Source organism: Ptychodera flava, chromosome 3 (genome assembly GCF_041260155.1).
Source record: "Ptychodera flava strain L36383 chromosome 3, AS_Pfla_20210202, whole genome shotgun sequence".
NCBI classification, from domain to species: domain Eukaryota; kingdom Metazoa; phylum Hemichordata; class Enteropneusta; family Ptychoderidae; genus Ptychodera; species Ptychodera flava.
The window spans coordinates 19,830,377-19,853,458 of NC_091930.1; the positions used below are offsets into that span (position 1 = coordinate 19,830,377).

Genomic DNA, 23,082 nt, shown 5'->3' on the forward strand with positions numbered 1-23,082 from the left:
CAAGTACATTGACAGTAAAGTCAAAATCAATAGTCAATGTATTTCACAAACCTACATGACACCAAGTTGTGAACTTCCTTCCTTCCAACCTTTCACCGAGTTAAGGTAGTAGGGGCCTTTGCCGACTTCCGAACTACTTACTTCCGACCTTTCACACAGGGACTTAAAGTTGGTGGGCGCCTGTGCCAACTTGCGAACTTACTTAATTCCAATCTTTCACAGAAATAAGGTGGTGGCGGCCTGTGCCAACTTGCGAACTTTTTTACTTCCAACCTTTTATGGAGCTAAGGTAGTGGGGGCCTGTGCCGACTTGCGAACTTACTTAAATTCCAAGCTTCCACACGGGAAAGGTGGTGGGCGCCTATGCCAACTTGCGAACTTACTTACTTCCAATCTTTCACAGAAATAAGGTGGTGGCGGCCTGTGCCAACTTGCGAACTTACTTACTTCCAACCTTTTATGGAGCTAAGGTAGTGGGGGCCTGTGCCGACTTGCGAACTTACTTAAATTCCAAGCTTCCACACGGGAAAGGTGGTGGGCGCCTATGCCAACTTGCGAACTTACTTACTTCCAATCTTTCACAGAAATAAGGTGGTGGCTTCCTGTGCCAACTTGCGAACTTACTTACTTCCAACCTTTCATGGAACTAAGGTAGTGAGGGCCTGTGCCGACTTGCGAACTTACTTAAATTCCAAGCTTTCACATGAGAAAGGTGGTGGGCGTCTGTGCCAACTTCCGAACTTACCTACTTCCGACATTTCAAAGAGGGAAGGTGGTGGGAGCCTGTGCAGACATGCGAACTTACTTACTTCCAACATTTTACAGAAATAAGGGGGTGGCGGCCTGTGCCAACTTGCGAACTTACCTACTTCAGACATTTCAAAGAGGGAAGGTAGTGGGGGCATGTGCCAACTTGCAGACTTACTTGATTCCAAGCTTTCACACGGAGAAGGAGGTGGGCGCCTGTGTCAACTTGCGAACTTACTTACTTCCAACCTTTCATGGAGCTAAGGTAGTGGGGGCCTGTGCCAACTTGCAAACTTACTTGATTCCAAGCTTTCACACGGAGAAGGTGGTTGGCGCCTGTGCCAACTTGCGAACTTACCTACTTCCGACCTTTCAAAGAGCGAATTTGGTGGGGCCTGTGCCAACTTGCGAACTTACTTACTTCCAACCTTTCATGGAGCTAAGGTAGTGGGGGCATGTGCCAACTTGCAAACTTACTTGATTCCAAGCTTTCACACGGAGAAGGTGGTTGGCGCCTGTGCCAACTTGCGAACTTACCTACTTCCGACCTTTCAAAGAGCAAATTTGGTGGAGCCTGTGCCGACTTGCGAACTTACTTACTTCCAACCTTTCACACAGAGAAGGTTGTTGGGGCCTGTGCCGACTTGCGAACTTACGTAATTTCAACCTTTCACTGAACTGAGATGGTGTGTGGCCGGGAGGGGGGGGGGGGGCTGTGCCGAGTTGCGAACTTATTTAATTCTATTAACCTTTCAAACAACTTTGGAACTTACTTACTTCCAACCTTTCAAAGAAGGAAGGTGGTGGGCCATGGTGCCAACTTGGTACACTTACGTACTTCATTAACCTTACAAACAAAGAGGAAAGTTGGCGGGGCCTGTGCCAACTTGGGAACTAGTCATTTCTGTTATCAATTCAGATGTCTTTAAGACTTAGACTTCTACTCTTTGACCATTTTTTATAAAAGGGGACACTTCCTTCATTCTTCATATTGTCACTATACCACTGAACTTCACTAAGAAGATTCTGTTTTGATGTTGGTAAATTCACTCTTGTAAGTCTAGGTGACTTCCAGGTATTCAACATATTCCCATACACCATTGGGATTCGGTTGTTGTTAACTTTGAAATTAAGATGGAGATAGTGATATGCACACTTTTCACTTTATTGTCAAATTCGCAATGAATAATTTGATAAGCTAGCCCACTTAGGGGTCCCTTTATCTAGATTTTTCTCAAATAATTTCTTCAATGTCGACAACCTTTTTGCAACAGTCATCATATCTTTGAATGAAAATGCCCCTCTTTATAACTTCTCGTTTGCCTCCCAAAATAAAATTCCATAATTTACTATTTGCTTCATTTAGAATTTCCTTAGGTACGTAATCAATTGATGCCAGGTGCCATAATTTTGTTGCAGCCAGCATATTAGCCACTATTTCCCTTCCTTTAAAGGACAGATTTCTAGTATTCCAGATCTTCAAGGCAGTTCGTAAATTTCTCCATCACTGTTTTCCGGTTTTCTCCAGATGTGCTACTGTTTCCAAACCAAACTCTCAAGATCTATAAAACCTTGCTTGAAAAATCGACCCATTACAATGAATCAGGGCGGCTTTTAAAACTCCAAGCCCATAAACCTTTCGCTTTCCTCCTCTTACGGGTAGCGTAGAGAGCGCCCTCGAGCGACAGATCTTCCAGTCTGAGCTATCGTCTGCCCTAAAAAAAGTTACGGAAATCGCGCACAAAACACCGTACAGCAAGCAAAGACGTCCACGTATATTGAGAAATGAGAGTGTGATCGGCGTACGGGGACCGGTCCATATTTTAATGGATTTTAACAGTTAAATTCGGACTGAATCGTGTCCAGGGAACAAATACGTCAGATTCTGAGTCGAGGAAACTTGCGGGTGATAAAATCAACAGAAGATGTAGAGCAGTCGAGCACATTCCAAGCTCACAAACATCATGATGTCGATGTTAGTAGCCTACGGGTGCTGCACGCGACAAGGACGACGCAACCAGGGTTTTCTCTCGACTGTGCGGTTGCGCAAATTGCACATTTCGAGTCTGCCCTGAAAAAGTTACGCTCGGAAATCGCGCACAGAACACACCAAGCAAAGGCGTCCACCTAATAAGTTGATATATGAGGGTGTGATCGGCTCACGGGGATCGGTGCATATTTTCATGCATTTAAACCGCTAAATTCGGATTGAATCGTGTCCAAGGGAATAAATAAGTCGGGTAAACTTGCAGGTGATAAATCGACAGAAGATGGAGAGCAGCCGAGCACATCACAAGCTGACAAACATCATGATGTCGATGTTAGTACGGGTGCTGCGTGCGACATAAACGGAGCAACCGAACTGGGTGACGATCATAATGATGTCGAGAAAGCGTTTCTTAGGAAGGCAAAATCATATCAAAACTGAATGCCCACTAAAATGTCAAGTCTGCCCCCTAATTTTAATGAATGGGGCAGAAAGTGCCCTTTTCAATGGACATGCAGAGAAAACGCTTCAATGTGTGTTTTATAATAAACCTCATCCAAAGTCATGCATTGAGAGCTTACCACACACAAAACTTGTCGCATGTAGGCCTATGTGGTTCGGCGAGAAAAAGTTTTTCCCGGCTGCGTCGCAATGCTCCTGCAAAACGTTCAAGATACCTTTGATTATCGTTTTCGTCCGTCTTGAGTCCTTGTTGAAAACCAGAGCATACAGTTCTTCTTCAGAAAGTAGGATAACCCGATAATTTTTTCAACTATCGCTTCGCTCGGCCGCAGACGACATCCCTCTCCACATTCCTTTTCGCGCAGGCGCAACTGTCGTTTTGGAAGTCAGCGGGCATCGATCATTTTTCGGAACTGATGCCTGGCAGGATCAGCTATCAATTGACTATCAACTGACAATCAATTGACGAATTAGGACACAGACTGCGAATGAGGTGTGTTATAATATAATTGATTTCTGACCTGTGCGGAGTGGCAAAAGTATTGTTTGCTCGGACCTACAAATGGAGCAAAGTTTTCAAAACACTAACATCGAATGAACAATGATTCTGAGGAAAACACATTGATATACTGATATGACAGCAGTGAAACTTCTCATTGACGCACAGGGCTTTCCCCGCGTAATGTGTGCATAGATGCACATAGGATACGTACTAGACGATCAATTTTCTGAGCCGATATCGCAAGTCAGATGCACGGCAATTCCATTTAAAAACGGAGTGAAACTGTCTTTCACTTTTAGACTCTGCGAAAACGAAAACCCAATTTATGAGCCCATCTAAGATATACCTCTGCTCATTTTTACTGCCAGTGAGCAATGTAGAGCTGTTTGGAGCTGCCACCGCCCTGTGACAAGCATAGTGTCAACAAAGTTTTACCTCGAACGGTTTTGAGCTGCATAACGGGTGTTTAACGGCTGTTGATCGATCAGCAAAGAGCTGCACAACTCTGCATTTCGTCTTCCAGAGACACTCGAGTCTGCAGCAGACAAATGACAGCTCCAAACACTGTGCAAATCGGCATTTGAGCTGTTTTGAACTGTCACAGCTCTGAAACCAATCTGTGGCACCCGAGTGCAGATATGCAAGTTTGCTACTAGGCTGGAATTACTCCATAATGTTTGTATGTTACTCTTTCTTTAATGATTAATAATTAATAAATCCTACAAATAATTACCTTTTTTTCACGGACTACACTTTTCAAGATCTCAAAACACTTAAGGTCATTTAACTAATTATTTTATTTGAAATATAATAAGGAACGACATCAAAAATTCTCAATGTCTGATAAACTTAATTCTTTAAGGTTTGGACAGCCCCATAAAACTTAACTTGTTAATGTTGATCAGAGGTTCGCATTGTATCATTATTGTGATACTGTCACTCATACCTAAACATACTCTGGACGGTGATATTGCAAAAAACAGCATTATTCAAATGAAAAATGCCTTTATTTCATTCGAAAAGATTCGCAGGCTGTCAATGTAAATGTAACACCAATATCGAAGCATCAAAGGATCTCGATCGACTTTGCCGCAAAAGTAGTGAAAATGCGTAATAACTCAATGTTTTCAGTAGGTTATCTATCATGGGAGAATTTGAAAGTACAGGAGGAAAACGCGTAAGAGAACGAACGTAGAGAGCACGAGATGTCCCCCTCTCGCACCGAAAATTTTGAGAAATTGATGTGTCCAATGGTGCAATCTGAGAGGTGTTTGTTTTGCACTAAGACTGTTTGACAACGACATGCGACACTGATATTTTTACTACATTTCTTACATGATCAGTGTTTGCATGATAAACGATATTCAACAATCCAATGAGAATACATTTGTACCTGGTAAAAACCAGCTCTCAATTTACCAGAGATTGCCGATCAAAGAGTTTGTAGGAATGATGGACAACCGTACAGAAATCTACCATTAGTGATTCAGGCTCAAAGTCACGGCTGTGTGACAGAGGGACCGTGTTACAACGTAGCTTTACTCACAGTCCCCCGTGGGCTATTCAGCTCTGGGACTATTCGCCCCATAGACGAGTGTACATAAGCGAGAGTTGTTTCTCGCTTATGTAGGCTACACGAGTCTCGTCTATGGGGAGAATTGTCCCAGAGCTGAATAGCCCACGAGGGACTGTGCTTTACTATATTCATTAGCCTAAGTCCAATACTTAAACTCATTGCTGATCGGGAAACAATTTATGTCGTAGGTACAGACACCGTAAATTCATAAAAGTTTATTCTGTTATGACTGTAAAATCGGTTGACTTGAAGTTTCAGTTGGCGTCACGATTCCCTCACTACGCCGCGCTGCAATCCCGGGGTGTACTCCTATGTGTCGACCGAATATGCTACTTCTTAACGAAAAATTCCTAAACACCGGTCGATTTTTTCATCTGGAAAACCAACCATTGGTCGATTACCAAAGAAATGTCCCATGCTGCAGGAAAATGTTCTCATGCAATAGAGTAAACGTGAAAATTCCCCAAGTTTGTCAAGCAAATCCCAAACAATCATGCTTTTGACTTGGGCGGCACACCTTCGTATGAAAATATCAGGAGTACCCCTCCCGGGTATTCATGCCTGCCATCAACGGTGACCTCTCATTGACCTCAAGGACATTTAACACACACAGTGAGATCGCGTTGGGTGCGATATTCTGGGCGAGATTGAAACAAGAAGCAAGACCAAACATGTCGGGAGTCCTGTTTGAAGATATTTTCGACGTTAAAGACATCGATCCGGAGGGGAAAAAGTTTGACAGAGGTAAGAAAGCACCGAGATCTATTCAGGAAAGAAGGTTGTTGATTTTTTAGGGCGTAGTTCCGAAGACAACAGGCGGAAACGTTTCTGTGTTCACCGGCGCAGAACGTGTTCCGCGCAGCAAATTCATGTTTCGACAGGAATGCTTGCATATCAGTTTCAAGCCGGTTACGGCGGGGTTTTAAATTCAAAAATTTAAATCCCGACTCTTTAACTGTGTCTCAGTCCAGCTTTCATCCGTAGGAATAACGGCAGGTCTCAAAATCTCCGATTTTGAGGAAACGTCGGCAAAAATGAGAGGCGTCAGCACCAAACATCCTCGGTATGCAAATTTAAGGGAACTTCTCGGGACGGGAATTCCCTCTCCGAAATAGCGAAAGGTAATGTATTTGGTATGCCACAGGGAGTTGTGGCTCCTTGCCATGTCGGAGGGGTTCAGAGAAACCGTTATCGTTCAAATTTAAATGGCCGGAGTAAAGCAATCCTGCAGAGCGATAAACTAAACCGTTGGCTGGAATTCCTGCTATGTTGGCAACTATGAAGCATAATCATTATGACATTTTAATTTCCTGTGTGTGTGTCTTGAGCAGAACCAGGAAAAATAGGTTTACTGGCGATAAAAAACACTGATGGGCTGTATTAAAACGCCATTGTGAAACACACCTTGCTTAAAACTGTTTGATGAATGGTACAATTTTATTTTGAAGGAGGTCAACTTATTACCATACTTTAATATGTATATATATATTTTTTTTCTCTTCTCTACTCTTTCTCTTCTATTTTGAACTTTGGCAACTTAAAGTCTCCAGGTTGCACTGTGAAAGTGAGAGTTTCAAGATGGATTTGATCTTGGATGTGAACACACAGCTGTATCCAGTCGACCTTGGTAAGTACCCCAGTCCATCCTGTGTGCCATACAGACTGTACAGTAAGTACTCAAGGACTGGGATTTTATTTCTCCCCTCCATCCATTCCCACCCTCCCTCCCTCCCCTTTTTTACACATACTCAACGCATTATATCAATCATACTGTAGGGTCACTGTGGCATGCTGCTGTTCTACTTAGATTCGAATGGTGCATTACTCTTACCCGGTACTTTTGAATTTGCTGAAATATTATCTCGTCAGTTTGATAAAAATAAACCACCCAATCAGAGGAGTATTAGACCACGGTCCCTCTATCACTCTGAACATGTCTCCATGAGTAACAGTTACATTTGAATTCTTGTCTCAGTTGTTTAGTCCAGCAAACTAGCAACATAATCCTTGAGAATTAGAAGTCATCAACATCAGAAGTTCACCATAAAATCTGGAAGTTCTTGGTTTGTAGGTCACAGGGAACTGTACCGAGTTGAACTCTGCATGGGTTTCCAGCTCCTTTAGTCAATTTTACGGCCAATCAAATTTAAGAAAGATCACAGGAATAAAAAGGGGCGAAGCCAGTGAGTGATCTTGAGATTTGTTTCACCATGATTAAAGGTGATGGTTAGGGGTATTTAACCTGTTCACCCCCAATTCACTGTAAACAGGTCCACAATCACCATTGATAACAATGGGTTTGGGTCAAACCATGATGGTGAAAGGGTTAATTAGTATTTGCCCCTGTTGGAACTTTTTTGATAACACTCTGGTACTTTCTGTCTTTCATGGTGAGTTGGAGGTTCAGCTGTCACTCCACCTTTGTTTGAATACTCACAGGACTGGATCAAAAATTACAGTGTCAGCCAGTGAAGAAGTATCAGAGTTTTTAGATTAAATTTCAGAAACGCTAGCCTCTTTGACAGTAACATGTTGGTGAGGTTAAGAGGTGACATAATTTGCTGACTCATGTTTGAAGTAATCTGAGACTATACAGGTGTGTGTAGGTTGTCATGCTTTGTGGTTGCTTCGGTTCCTCTGTGGTTATCGAGTTTGAAGGACTGTTAGGCACATTGATGTTAAGGATTGCATTATGGTGCCTGTGTTTTTGTTTTTTTTTAATCAGAAGCAATCTCTGACTCTTTTTTAGAAAATAGAATTTAAAAAATCTCTTTCAAAGCTGCTGGTCTTTAAGTACAAAAACGAAGTCTTTTGCAATGGACTGCATTCGTGGAGACCAGAGTTCAGCAGACTAGTGTTTGCTGCATTGTATCTCGCAAGTTCACAGACACAGCACACAGGTTTGAAAACCCCAAACGCTGTATTCACAAAATATTCTGAAGGATTCTTGTCTTCAGGTTCTTCCAATGCTCAGCCATATTTTTGAACAAAAAATTTTACCTATTAGCAATGATGTTTCTCGGTCAAAGGTCAACCTTTATTGAGTGAAGTGAAAGACAAAAAACAAAATGTATTGCTGTACAGGCTATCAGAACGTACAATTCATGCTCAGTAATTTTTGCTGCTCTGGTTTTCTGTTTTACACTAAGATGTGAAAAATATATCGTTGTCAGTTTTCAAGTAGCAATAATTTAAACATCGATTCGGCTTTTTCAAAGTGTACCAGTATTATCCATAATTTCAAACGAGAAAAAGAAAATTTGAATGAAACTTCAAGAAATGTTTGCTGGTCGGCAGTATGAAAGGAAAACCACTTGAAACTGAAAATAAAACACAAAAGTATCTGAAAGAGAGCTTTCTTAAATTACAGTTGGAGAAACCTCAATATATCCCTAGTCAAAATTTGTAAGCTCTTGTGAAGGTTAAAATAGGTGTAGATTAGAGACTTACAGTGTGCTGTGCAGTTCTCGCCCTCCGAAAGAAGTATGCAATGTCAGTATGTTTCTGCACAGTTTAGGACACCCCAGCTGTTTGTTGCCATGGACCCTGGATTAAATTGAATCCCCCTGTTACACAATGGATGGAGCAATCCATTGTAGCCGTGTAAACATTTTAGAGGGTGTGACAGGCCAGTCACGACATGTCAGTAATACATCTTAGGCCAGTGACTTGTCCCTGCCTGCAGTTCCCCACCTTCAGCCTCTTAAGATAGGGGGAGAAAAGGACAAAAATTCCAGCATTTGTTAGTGGATAGTGGAGATCTGTAAGTTTGTTTTTCCAGAACAATATGACAGGGTGAATATGTGTAGGTTTGATCTGTGAAATATCAGAAGTCTTCGAGACTTTGCTGCTTAACAGCATTTGTCTTCTAGGAAAACCATTTTCAAAACTTTCTTTGAAAGCTAATTTTTAGGCGGATTAAAAATCAGATATCAGAATCTACAGGCTGGCTCATTTAGTCTCATTCAGTTTATGATCATACTTTTGGTTTTTCCTCATTCAACTGTGTTTTATGGCTTGTAGTTCTCAAATTAACATGGTTTTCTCAAAACAAAAATTATATTTACTTATGCAGGCTGATCCAGTGTTTCAGATTTGTGGCATGTATTGCAGTCCTTGATATAGAAGGAAGCATGCCAAGAAGTTCCCAGACACCAATCCCCCTTCCATGGTTTAGAGTATCTGTCATGGCAAAAAAAATAACCAACCCAAATCCATGGATAGCCAGATACATATATATTTTTAGGGTCATACCAATGAAAGTGAATACACTGTATGTGAAATGTTGTATAAACTCAGGCGTGTCAAAAATTCACAAGTCCTTCAAATAAATTGGTCCGTGTGTCTGTGCATCGATAAAAAATCCCTTTGAAAAGTTGTTCACAAGCTTTGCAGCTGAATAAGGTTTCGGAACCGCAGTGCAAGGATGCAATATTAGGCTCTTCCGGCTGATGTTTTCATATAGGTGTGGACTTCTAGTATGGCTCTCATCTTCCTGCAAAGACTGACAAAATCTGTATGACGGATAAAAAAAGAAAAAAAATACATTTCATTCACTGAGATTTCATTTTGATCTTGGTCACAGATGTAATCCGTTTTACCAGGAGATTGTGTGTCCCAAGCTAGAATATATTAGTTATTAGATGGTCAAAGTTATGCTTGAAACTGTAATTATTTTCTCCTGATCATTTTGCCTGTCCAGTCAATTGTTCATTTTTGTAATTTCAATACTCCAGACTTTCTTTGCTGTTACTGTTTGAAGCTATTCTATTACAAAGTTGATGTCATCTGAGTTCATATGACCTGTTCCTTTAGTGAAATGGGGCAATTGTTGCCAGGGCACATGAGTTTGGTATGTGCCAAGTTGTGTTCTTTAAATTTCAAACAGTACGTAGTTCACAAAGTCCATACAGATCAAATGGTATAGGATTTTTCGGGGTCCCACAGCTTAGTTCAAACCTTTAAAGCAAGCAAGCATGAAAGGAATATGTTTTCCAAGTTTTAGTGATGCCCCTGTCTCACACCAGAGTTCCCATGTCTGGTTTACATGCGTAAAAATCAAACACTGCCAAAGAACAGAGTGTGGCCGTGTAAAAATATTGCAGCAGATTGCCATGGGTTCACAACACTGAACTTTGCTCTCTGCACAGTTTGTAAATATAGATAGGTCCGACGGTCTTTATCTTATCAACCTGCTGAAACTCTTGCTAAAATATTCTGCAAAAAATCAAATTGGGCCTAAAAATCTGGCATTTACTTGACAAGATAAATCTGTTGCATTAGGTTTGGAGGTTAAGACATATGCATGACATAAACAATCAGCAGCCATGGACTCTTTGGAAAAAAATGCAAGGTTAACAAGAAAAAAAAAAGTAGTAAATGACAGTTCATGGGTTGTGATGTGTTAAAAACGGAGAAAAAGATCGATTGAGAGTGGCTTTGAAAGTAGTCACACACCTCTGTTGGTTTTGTATTGAAATGTGCAGGCAGTGCTCCAAGCAGCAGCTTGTGGGAGCTTGTTTGAATTTCCCTCCAAAAACCTGTGGGGACCTATCACTGCAGGGGGTCATGTTCCAACACAGGTTTCCCACCAAAATTCAAACTCAGACTTTTCCCTCTCTTTGCTGAAGCTGTCTTTGTTGATTCTAGAATATACAGAAAAATTTTAGGGAGTCTTTTTGAACTAGAATGCTTTTCAAAACTTGTTCTTGTGCATTCTATGCATTTTTCTTTTGGCATGAACTCAACTGGTAATATCTAATGCCCTCTCTTGCTGATCAAAAATTTACCCTCAAAGCAAAAGTTTTAATGGCAGCCATAGCCTTGTGATGGTTTTGAAGTCACATTCTAGACAAATTTTATTTCAAAAGATAAAAAATTTCAGCAGATTTAGCGACTATCTCTGCTCAGTGCATTGTCATTCAGCTGGGGTTGAAAACATCCAAGATGGCTGCCACCATGGTTATGCAAATGGGATTACTTGCAGTTGCTCTGACAGCTGTTCGAGCTCTTGACAGTCAAAATGTCATGTGGTTTGGAAACCTCTTAGAATTATCACAATTTTTTAAGCAATACTACTTGTTATTTTAATGTAAAACGTTTTGAGTAAATTAATTGGAGCTCCCTTTTTTGGTGTATTTGACAAAACTCTGTTTGGAATAACTGCATTTCAGTAACCTTGTGACATTCACTGTAACCTTGATTGAGGTGAGCTTTTGTAAAAGCATTTTGAGGTTGTATTTCAACTACACTGTCTCTGACTGTTTCAGAGAGTTTGGTGACCATTTTGCAGTTATAAATTTGATAGGAATTTGAATGCTTTGTCAGTGTAGCAGTAAAGTTTCATGAGTTCTGTCATATCAGTGAGTGGGGGGTCCCTCAACAGTCTTTCAGAAGTGAATTGTAATATGACCATTTTAATCCAATCAAACCGGTTTCAAAAATTTTCAGAAGCCTTTTTCCAGTCATCAGTGACAGGCCTTCTTCCCAAATGCAGAATCCATATTTTGTCGTTGATTCTTACAAGCTTTACAAGACAGATAAATTGGTATCTTTTTTATAAATAAAAATCAGCAGTAAGTAAGGACAGTCAAAACGTACTGACTACTACAAGAGATAATAGCATGAGAAACCTGAAAACTGAGAATTAAATCCTTTAACATTCTCGTCCATGTGCAGTTTCCAATACGCAAACAACCTTCAGTGTTCACCCAGGTTTTAACTTGTAAATTTGGCCATGTCAGTGTTTTAGTGATTGGATTGCAGCCAAAATGTGTGTCGCTGTTCTGTCCCTGACAACGCAGTAAACCTAATCAAGGAGCCAGTAATTTTACTGCATATGATGGAAGCAAATAGCAGGTTCACAGAAAGACAGAGAAATTCAGTTGGGTGTAAAGAAAGTTTGATTCAATTCATGCATGTAGGAAAGTAGGGTTCACGGGTACTTTTGAATTTGATGTCTAAGATTTGCCGTCATTACATTCCGAGAGCCAATCTGTCTGTCTATGCTGCCTCAAGATGTCCATTTTTATTTTGCTTTTGTGGTCCGCAAAACAGTCCGGTATCATCCTGTTGGTTTGGTGAATTTTGCGTGAGGAATGTTGTAGAGTAGCATGGTTGCTAAGAACAGTCGTACGATGGAAGTCACATGCCAGAGGTAATCAAATTTCAGTACCATGGCTACCTGGTTTGTAGTGCTATTTCGGTCGGCTTTTTATAAAGTATTAACTGTGCCACAATGACGGTTCCAAAGGAGCAAAAAAAAATAGTCCTACGTCATAATACAAACTAATTGTAGCCTTACCACCATGTTGAACAGGCTTCGACTTGTCCGTCAGTCCGCCAAAAAACTGCCAATGTCACGGTGAAAAATATGGTGAGAGTTTTCCCTGGGTCTGTTCACAAAAGTGGTGGGGTTTTTTTTGGCTGGGCGTCAGCTGTGAAGAGTTTTGGAGGGAGATCTGTGCAGGTTTTTATTGCAGAGGAGTTTTCTTGGCTGTGCAAAGTACAGCAGGTATGGGTCGTGTTATAACTGGTTTCCGATCATGCCGTAACATGTCACGTCAGATTCGAGACAATGGTTGACATGTGCCTAGATTGTTTAATCTTGCCAGCCATCGGACCTGAAGATTTCACCACTTCATCCCAAAATCTTCAAGAAAACCGTCTCCTATCAAAGTTTTTTGATTTTTGGAATGAAGTTTGAACTCACTCTGTCTGAATTTTTGGATCCTGTGCCTTTCTTTCCTGTGTGCATGAACTCGTCCGACAGTTGATATAACTGTTCAGTGGACATGTGCCTTGGCAAGATGCCACAATTTTTTTTTTTTCTCAAGCCGGCTCTGTGTGTGTAAAGGTGTGACCCTGCCTCAATTACAAATTATCTTGGCCGCAGCTAGTCCGGGTGCTTGCTTAGGGGGGCTACCAAACATTCCTTCCCAGCAGGCTCCATTTCGAATGGCTTTTGGAGGGAAGCTGCCCCATTGGCCGGCCATTCAAACGTGCGGCTAGTTTTGGAGGGAAGCAGGGTGTATAAGGGTCGGCCTTCCCTGAGCTTGACAATCATAGTGTCTCCTGGCCTTTGAGCGGAAACACACTTACCGGCTCAGGTCCCACCTACATAGGGTTCCACCATGTGGACGGCACGCTCACACTGCTCTAGACACTGGCTCAATCGCCATGCCTTGAAGTAAGTTACCTTTTTTTTTCTCTTGAAGTTTATCTTAGGTTTTGCCCATTTCAGAGATATTTCTGCCTTATCTGTGCCTGCTATCTGGTCTGTCCCAGGCCATAGTGGCAGACTACCATATGTTACATGCCCTGCTGTTCAGTTCTTGCTTTTAGTTGCCCAACTTGAAAAATTTGTTGAGAGAGCTTTCACATTGCTCTGAGAATATTTCATGGTGTTTGGTTTTAGTATGCTAGACACGGGTTTGTGAATTTTGGTTTCTTATCAGGTGAATTGGAGCCCCAGATTTCAGCTGTAGCTCTTTAAATTTTCACCAGCTTTTCCTGATAAGACTTTTTGCTGTGTTGTTGTCACGACACCGATAGAACACAACATACTGTACACCAGAAAAGGATTGATCGTGGCCATAGCACCTACTTTTGATCTCAGATTCTCATTCTTTTCTAATCTCTGAAGGGAACACTATTTTTCTCTCCCCTTCAGAATAAAATTGGATCCAAAATGGTGGTTTAGGGCGTGGAATTTTGATAGCATGTTTGGGCAAAGTTCAAATTTTGGAGGGAACCTCAACTCCCGCGTGAACAGAAATGTGATCACCAAGTGGCCATTCCCAGAGTAGAAACACTTTGCAAAGTACATCATGAAATGTCCAAGCTAATTTTTTTTTACATTTCACAATATCTTTTTAGATTTCCTGTAGTGTTTTTCCCCCTGCTTTATAAAACATTTTGAATGATTTGTTCACCAAATTCTCAATGTCTGCTCTGGATTGCACCATGTCAAGTTTCTGTCACAGCAGTCTGTGAACTTGTCGCCATTTGAAGCAAAAACTGTTTGGCAGTCTTTTCGAAGTTCAATTTCATGGTTCTGAAACTGTAAAGGATGTTTCAAGTTTGTAAAATCCTTGTTTGGATGAGATTTTTACAGGTCAAATGGAAAGGTTTGACATGAGATTTGACAAAGCCTACAACAATAGGCCTTGGTTGTGCTCTCCCCTGAACACACTGAATTCAAGTCCTGTAGACTAAAACGTTTTGTAGAAATCGGTGTCCTCTGGCCGTCCCTTCAGTAGGCAACACAGGGTCAAAAGATTTCCCCTTTTTCATTGCTTTCATGTGATTCTACATTTTAACCAGAATATCCTTTAAAAGTTTTGTACTGAAAATTCTTCAAAAATATTATCAGCGGGAAACTGGTTGTGAATTGTTTTGGAGGGAAAATTGTGTTTCGTGTTTGAACTGTTGCTAGGCAGAACATTTGAACACGTACCTGTAAACATACACAATCTTTCACTTTTTTGACTGGCAGAGATTTCAGCCACTGCCCTTGGTGCAAGGGGACACTGCGCCGCATTCCATGCACAATCGATACGTCGACTGTCATGACACTTAAGAAAGTTGGTCGCGAGCCAAAAATTTTTTTTCTTCTTTAGTGTGAACTGCGTAGTAGCATTGTCATACAGGAAGGAATGTGCCAATTAAAACACAAGAAACTGTTGCACGTTTATTCTCTTGATGTTGCCAAATTTCAAAATGTTTGACTCGGCTTAAATGTAGCAGTGTTTTAGAATTGATTATAGTCTAGCGAGTAATACTTTGGAAATTTTTTTTGTACCATTACATTCTGATGATTGCATGTGGGACTTTTTTCACTGTGTTGCTGTCTGTGTTTCACCTCTCACAATTTTCCGTTGCTCGATCATTGGCTTAGAGTTTTCAAAATAGTTTTATTTTCTTTGGTTCTGACTAACAACACAATGGATATAAAGCTTGGAATGGTAGGATTGACAAATTACTTGAAACGGTTTCAGGTAATCTAGCTGCCAGGATTGCATGTCTGCCCTTGCATATTTCCTTCCTAGGTTAGTTTCTTTCAGATGTCAGAATGGTAGATTATCATACCATTGGTAGAAATCTTTTCAGATCAGTGACTGAACAAAGACTTGGTCGTCATTTTGTTGATAGTTTGCCAGTAAATCCTCTTTTCTGTAGCCTTCATTTGGTGTGTAAGCAAGGAAATGTTCACCAAATGCCAACTTTGCTGGGTTGAATGTTACAAACTTTCTGAACAAGGCCGGTCCATGAAGAGTTCTACCTTTCATTAAGGACGTCTTTAACAAATTCACAGGCTGTCTCGTAATTGAAACTTTCCTTTTGCCGACTGAAAACAAAAAAGAGGCAAATTAAAAAAAACTTGAGTTAGTGTGTCTTCAAAAACTCAGCTGTTCTTATCGAAGCATTTTGAATCCATCTCTCTTATTGGCTGACCGTGTAAGATTGCCATGTAAGCAAAAAAAGGTTGAGAATTTGCCCAAGCAAGTACCAACAAGCTTTGTCGATAAATGAGATGTATTTTGTTTCCCTTACGTGGGAGTGTATATGAGTAGGTAGCTACGAAGTAATGTCCAATTCCCATGATTGCATGTCACAGCTACCTTGAGCGCAGTATCACAATGGCTTTTTTCTGAAGGGCCTAGAGGGTCTCTCTCTCAAGACCATTGGCAGCCGTCCAAGTAAAATTCTCAACACCTCGGCCGATCATGCCGTCGGTGGATGTCAGTTCGTCGAACCCAATTGATTATGATCACGGGTGACCCCTAAACTCAATGCATACCTAACATATCCCCCATGCCTTCTTTGATTTGCAGGCGACAAGTTCCGGCTGGTCCTGGCCTCAACCTTGAGGGAGGATGGCTACCCGGACGACGGCGAGTACACGCCCCTGAATGACGGCACACCTAGCCGCGCCGATCAGTTTGAGTATGTGATGTACGGCAAGGTGTACAAAATTGAAGGAGATGACTCGGCTGCCGACACGGCATCTAAATTGTAAGTCACCATCCTCTTAACTTCATGTGGTGTTTTCTCTCTGTCCTGTGTGGTGTTAGTGCTGCATGTACGTAAGAAAAAAGGTGTGCTGTATCCGATTGTCTGACACCAGCAAAAGCTGCAATTCTGTTTCTGTGTTGTCACACACACACACTTCTCAGGTTCTGCTCTGTGTCATTGTGCCATTGTCGATGTTATGTACACGTACATTCACTGTCTTTCGTAGCACCATCTCAGTGTGGTGTTCTCTTCCATTATTGGGAGGAAAGCTTTTCTAATACTCTAATTCAACTGTCTTTGCGTCTGTTCTCTTCAGTGTTTGAATGTTGAGTTAGTATTTTTGTGTAAGTCAGTACGGTACCTGTCAAGGTGTGGATGATTTGCTACAGGTACATGTCTCTCAATCATGTGTCTGTGTGTCTGCCCTTTTCTGTGTCTGTGTGTCCTGTCTGTTGCTTTCTCTCTATTTTTTCGTATGGTTGAAAGTATAAATGTTTGTTTCTGTGGTGAGGAAAATTTGTTATTAAATACTGAGTGACACTGTTCACAAAGATGGTGAAACCTAGTATTGCAGTCTTGCTCAAAAATCTTACCAGGAGAGACCTAATGATTGACAGGTAAATTTGATCAAAGAAACGCCAGAGAGTCCAGGGAAGGCATGATTAGTGGAACAGCCACAGACATGTGATTGGCAGCTGAGGGGAGGGGGTGTTGGCAGCATAATGATCAGCCTCTGTCCAATCAGATTCAGGTTCAATTCTACAACCTTTCCAGTTACTCACCAGCCATGATGGGTTTGACCACCAGAGCATGTATCAGAAAATATCATGAGGTAACCTTCGTATCTTGCTATCAGAAACTGCACATACAAGTCATTCATAACCTGACCTCTGTAACCTACTTCTTGCTGAACAGCCTGACACCCCCCCCCCCCCCATCATATTGAGAAAGATTTATCAAGTATTCACTGAAACCAGATAAAAAATGGGTGGTGGCCATAATTATTGATCTGTTGCAGATATGAGGCTGGTCAGCTGAGACAGGAATTTATTCAATGTTACTGATCAGTGTGTGTTTCAGAAAGGTTAGTTCTGTCTCTTGACGGTGGCAAGGTCTGAACATCTGGCATGCTAGACTGATCTAACACAGCTCAACTTATCTAAAGCACTTGTAATGTTCACAAATGGCTCAAGAAAACAACCTTACTTAAAACAAACAAAAACAAAAAGATTCCGGTGGAAAGGCACACTCACTGACAGGAATGTAGATGTTGGTACTAATTAGGTTGAAAACGGAGTGGTTTTGACACGAGTAGTGATTGTGAAAAAAGATAAGCGTCCCAGTGATAGCAAGTGTGTAGTAGCCCCCATTATCAGTGTGTGAACAGACCATATGTCCACAGTTAGTGTGTATACACACTAAAACTCCCCGCCAAAATAAAGTGCCAAGAAATTGAGTGGTGAGTTTCATTTGGTGCTACAGTCAGCGCAGGGTTAGACAACGACTTCATTTTCCATCCAATATGAAAGAGAGAGGTTCATCAAGAAGCAATGGAGTGATGGAATTTTTTTTCTTTGTCGGCGCTATTTTTAACGACCAATGCGGCATGTCTTGGTACAAAGGTGGACAAAGGTAGTTTATTGAACATTTACCATTGGGAGATAAAATTGACCCCATCTGTTTCTGTTATTAGAAATCAATATCGGACACAGTCTGCTGTCTGGCTCTGTGCGGTCAGTTTCAGTCTTTTTGGGGAGGTGGAGAGAGCTGTATGGTGACTCAAGTCTGTAGGGACATTGTCCTCACAGCTTGGCCAGGATGAGGGTAGTCCCACTCATACAATGAAATTTTTGTTCAATTTGATGAAATGTACTTTCCAGATGTCAGTGTTTTTCAGAACAGCAGGAAGAAATCTTTCTTTTTTTCTAAATCACTCATTCTTCAATGTTTGAAAGTTATTTTGGGTCTTAACATGGATTCCAGATCACATTCCCTAGAGTGTCCAAGATGCAAGACTTCAAATGTTTGCCTCTTAGAAAATGCAATTCAAATTCGCTATTTTTGTCGGGCAAGGTTCCTCATTTCAGCAGCAATGGTTCACCAATTATTGCATGCTATGATATGGCAGTGTGGTTAGCTGGTTGATGATGATAAATTTCAACAGCTATCCGAGCTGCCCATATTATGGTGTGAATTATCGTCGGTCCTTCTGAATTTTTTTGGCTCTAAATTTTAATCGGCTAAAGGGATTTTTTTTGTTCAGAATATTCAAAAAATGTAACATTGTATGGTGGTCTTGTTTCTGTACTGTGTTGTGCGTGATAGAGAAACTAAATACTGCACATATTTTCAGATGTGTGTTTGTTTTTTGTTTGTCGTTCAGTGCAAAAAAAGAAAGCCAACCCGTGGTTGGTCCACCAAAGTGCTGTGTTGTCTATCTCAACCAATCATAGGTGCTGTTACTTAATCCCTCATTTCTCTACAGAATACCCACAGAGTAACATTGAAGTTTCCAGGCCACTTATTGTGTAGCACAGACTATCCCCCTCTCTCCCTCCCTCATTCAACCTCCTCCAACGTGTCCTTCTGAGTCCTCAAAGTGTTCTCTAAAAGGGTGTTCTCACGGTGGTGTCGGCACTGTCTGACATGCAGGTGTGTCCTGCTGATTATCAAAACTGAGTGACATCTAAGTTATTGTAACATGCCACAGTATTCAATAGTTTGTCTTGTAAATTGCTTCCCAGTTTGTGTTACTAGGTAAGCCCACAACACCTCAGTCAGCACTGAAAAAATTTGACCAGCTATTCCTGTCCTCCAAAAAAATATACCGGTAGATTGGTAATGTGTACAGGAGAAATCTATAGTTCTCTCTAAGACCATAAAGTAAGATTTCTGTCAGACTAGCTTGCTGTGAAAAACTGCAAAAAAAATTTATCACTTTAATTTGTCTCGTTTTTCAAACTGCGCCATGGCCACTTAAAGTCAGTTGACCCCCTCCTGCAAGTGAGTGCATGCAGGGACATGTACGTACATGCCGGTTGCTCACACCGAATGAGCTTTGAACACACACACATTGTCAGCCTAGCCTAATGAAACGGCCTCACACCCAACCTTCGTGTTTGGTTGTCATGGAGGGGCATATCAAAACAGCCCAAAACACAGCTCTCCTCGTCCTTTGTTGGTGATTTATTCTCAAAAGAGTGAAAAAAGTAAAGAAAGATAGAGAGAGAAAGAAATGGAATTACCTTGGCTTTGCTTGTGTGTAAATGTTTGTTGTGTGACTGTGTAGTTCAGTTGTGGTTGTGAGATCTCAAGGTTGGTTGAAAGCTTTGGTGACAGATGTGATCTTATGCGTGCTATTTAGTAATTTGCAGCTCAGTATGAAAAGAAAATAAAAATATTGTGTAATCTTGTAATGAGCCTTTTGCAAAATTCACGACCCGTAGGGAGAGAACTGTCTTTTCATGTCAGTAAGTTTGAAATGCATGTACTGTAACAGGGTGTCAATCAGATTGACAAGATAGAGACACAGCAGATGACAGAGATCTCTGTACACATGTGGCCAGTGTGCCCAGTAAGGCAATGGGTATACCCCAATCACAAGAATGAATATTACATGTACTGGTATAGAGCCGATGTAATTTCCATGGATTCCTAAATTGTGCAAATCTGAAGATGAACTGGCCCACATGGAACAGTTTTCATAATCCAAGCTGATCCAGGTGTTTTACAAAATCTACGGGATCCCTCTTAGAAAACCCCTCTGTGTAACCCCTCCACCACCATGGTTTGGTCCAAATCCATGAGGAATTGTGAACCAGTCTACAGGGAATCGGGTTGAACAGGTAGAAGATGAAGATTTTTTCAGGCACCTTCCTAGGTTGATCAAAGAGAGTGAGCTTGAGATGGTACAGACATACTTGATACTAAAATGATTGCACATACCTTATCACGGTACTAGAAAAGGAACAAAATGTATCTCCCTCTCTCCAGATCAACGTTCGGTCACCCTTTTTCCCCCTATATTTAAAAGAACGGCTGCATTCCATTATGCACTGTTAAACCTGATGAGTGCACTTATTGACATAACCAATAGCGCACAATTTTTGAAACGGAGCCAAGTCAAGTAACCCTGATTCCAAAAATTCCAGACAAAGAGAATTTTACCTGGAAAGAATTCCAAAGTCGGGGCAAATCACACCTTATCACAGGTGTACTGTACATGTACATGTAGGTGTGGGTGGATATTGAAACCTCAACAAAGCAACTTTGATAAACTTTTTTTTACTGTTATCTGAGAATCAGTGAAGTCACAGCCCTCATTGGCAGAGGGTTCTTGATGATGCATGTTCTAGCAAATCAATAACTTCTTGAAATCCTTCCCTGAAGGCAATAAATTTTTATGGCTGGTGTGTGACGTTTTAAAATTGATTTGATATTGATTGGCGGTGTGAGATATTTTACTGGTCAGAAAGTTGCCTTCCAGAATATCCAGTTCCCCATGAAAGTTGTAAATCACAGCTGAAAATATTAGGGTAGGGAGAGAGGGGGGGGGGAGGATAAAACCGAGTGAAAATGGATGGAAGTGGAGATACATGTACTGAGTGTTTTTGTCCCTGTCAGTTTTTCCCCCTCTTCAATGATCTACTCCTCTTTGGTGTTTGTCCATTCTGGGGAATCAAATTCCATGTCAGTTGGATATTAGTGTGAGCTCTATGTCATCAATTTCTGTGTAGCTTTGTGTGTGTTGTCATCACTTGTGTCGCTTCTTTTGTGGATTCTGTGTTGCTTTGTCAATCCTGTTGTATGCTCTTTGTTTGTCAATGAATGTGGTCCGTCACTGCCCTCTCACAAACTGCTTGAATTGACCTGTGTGAGTCTCACTTCTCTGATGTCATCAACAAGTGAGTGCTCTGTCACTGATTTCTGTGCTGTCCCCTCCAGCTCACCATGGCAACTATCAGTCATCTGTGTCCCTGCTGCTGATACATGTACAAATGTACCTTCTGTATATTCAGTTGCTTTATATTTGACAATCACAGTCCAAATATGACAACTGAGTTCCTGCACGCTGTCATAACCACCATCTTGTGACTCTCAACATTTACCTCAGCTGAGCAGACAATCTTAACATCTTAATCATTTCGTACACCTGGGTTTGTACACTTTATATCTTTTTTTGGGGGGGGGGGAATGGATTTTGTATTTACTTGTCGCTTAGTTTTTGTTTGATCTCATTACGACTGTCCTCTGATTTGTTTATTAGTTCTATTGACTGCAAGACTTAAACTGCAAACGTAAACCTATACTTGGAATGTAAAAATGTGAAACTTACTGTGAACTCTCTCTTTTTATGTACATTTCAGGGCAGCGTATATTTCACATGGAGGTCTGCTGATGCGGATACAAGGTGACGCCAACAATCTTCACGGCATGGAAGTGGATTCCAATGTCTACCTGTTGATGAAGAAACTTGCATTTTAAAAAAAAGCCAAAGGGACGACAACTCCAACATCAGTAACACTGCCACTGCAGCCACGCTGAAACCAGAAACACACTTTGGTTGGAACAGGCATTGAGATTTTTAATCAGTGTACCGGTAGTGTAAAACCAAAATGTTGATCTCTTCACTGTGCCCCGAGGTAGCTCATGTACACAGCTTTGAATTCACACTGTGTTGTGTGTGGGCAGATTCGGCCGTTCCAACTGTAGGACTGTTCCGTATTTAGGGTATGATAGCTTGAATTGATCAATAAGTCAGTGAGATGGCACCGATAGTTTCTGTGGTGAAAATCATGACAGATTGAAATGATGTTTTTCTTTGCTTACTCAAAGTTCTGGCTGTTTTCAGTACTGACATCAACCTTTTGTACCCAAACCGATAAATTTGTCCTGAAAAAAAAAACATTTCCACGTCCCGTTGTATACACATTCCATCAGATTTGAAATGCAGAAAGTGCTGCGAAATGAAGAGACTCGGATTACTATGGCGATACAAAGCACTGCCATTTCAACATAGAGTTTTCATCAAAGCATTTTTTTTATATGTAAATTTATTGAAAAAAGTAACTGTTTTGTAATAAAAAAGTGAACTGAATGACGTTATCTTGTGCCGAGTTATCACTTGTGTGTGAATGATATGCAAATGTCAAGTGTGTAAGTACCAGTGTGCCCTCTGAGTCAAACTGTTGCACCATTGGCTTTGTAAATTTACCTTTTATTCAAGAATTTGACATACCTGGTACGACATGTACAGGTATATGTCTCAGATGATAAAAAGAAATTTTCCAGAAATTCTTAAAATTGATTCAAAGAGTTAAAGGTGGGTACACTGGTGTGGAGTTTTACAAAAGTTTCAAGTGAAAAGATGTGATCTCTGTTCGTATAGCTGTCTGCTTTTTTGAGTTCAACAAATTCCCTTTACAAAATCACGGCAGGATTGCCTTAAAAAAATTACACATCTCTGATGACTGATGAAGAGATACATGTACCTTGCCAAGTGCTTTTTCACTTTGTGTGATCTCCAAATTCAAGCCTTGTACAGCCTTTTTGAATCTGAAAAACCAGTGCAGGCAACTCAAAGGAACAGACAGGTAGTCTGAGAGTAAATAACACTAAATTTAGAGTAAGGAAGCTGTTGTCAGCAAAAGTAAACAATTATCGCATTGATTGACCCTGAAAATAAAGGCACATCTTTAATGAAATTCTGCTGTCCTCGGTCTGCTCTGTTACCACAAGGAATGCTGGGAATTTATTTCACTTCCGGGGTGAAAGGTCAGCATGACCTTGTAT

General features: G+C 41.0%; 1 protein-coding gene and 1 long non-coding RNA gene across 2 annotated transcripts; one reads left to right on the forward strand and one right to left on the reverse strand.

Annotated features, from left to right (window-relative positions):
• The first annotated feature begins 5,816 nt into the window (after window positions 1-5,816).
• Window positions 5,817-22,387, forward strand: LOC139129699 (DNA-directed RNA polymerases I, II, and III subunit RPABC3-like). The gene is made up of 4 exons (XM_070695376.1): window positions 5,817-6,018; window positions 6,818-6,901; window positions 16,110-16,290; window positions 21,657-22,387. The coding sequence occupies exons 1-4, from the start codon at window positions 5,832-5,834 to the stop codon at window positions 21,772-21,774; spliced, it is 570 nt and encodes a 189-aa protein (XP_070551477.1). The 5' UTR covers window positions 5,817-5,831; the 3' UTR covers window positions 21,775-22,387.
• LOC139129701 (uncharacterized) lies at window positions 8,290-13,052 on the reverse strand. Its single transcript, XR_011551649.1, has 2 exons — window positions 12,578-13,052; window positions 8,290-9,788 (listed from the first exon to the last, which is right to left on the reverse strand). It is a non-coding gene; the product is annotated as an uncharacterized lncRNA (long non-coding RNA).
• Window positions 22,388-23,082: the final 695 nt, after the last annotated feature.

Excerpts from the sequence above, each read along its gene's own strand:
- LOC139129699 (XM_070695376.1), top strand. The coding sequence starts at position 5,832 with ATGCCTGCCATCAACGGTGACCTCTCATTGACCTCAAGGACATTTAAC. Across the intron at positions 6,019-6,817 it reads GGGGAAAAAGTTTGACAGAG|TCTCCAGGTTGCACTGTGAA; the intron begins GTAAGAAAGCAC and ends GGCAACTTAAAG. Across the intron at positions 6,902-16,109 it reads GCTGTATCCAGTCGACCTTG|GCGACAAGTTCCGGCTGGTC; the intron begins GTAAGTACCCCA and ends TTTGATTTGCAG.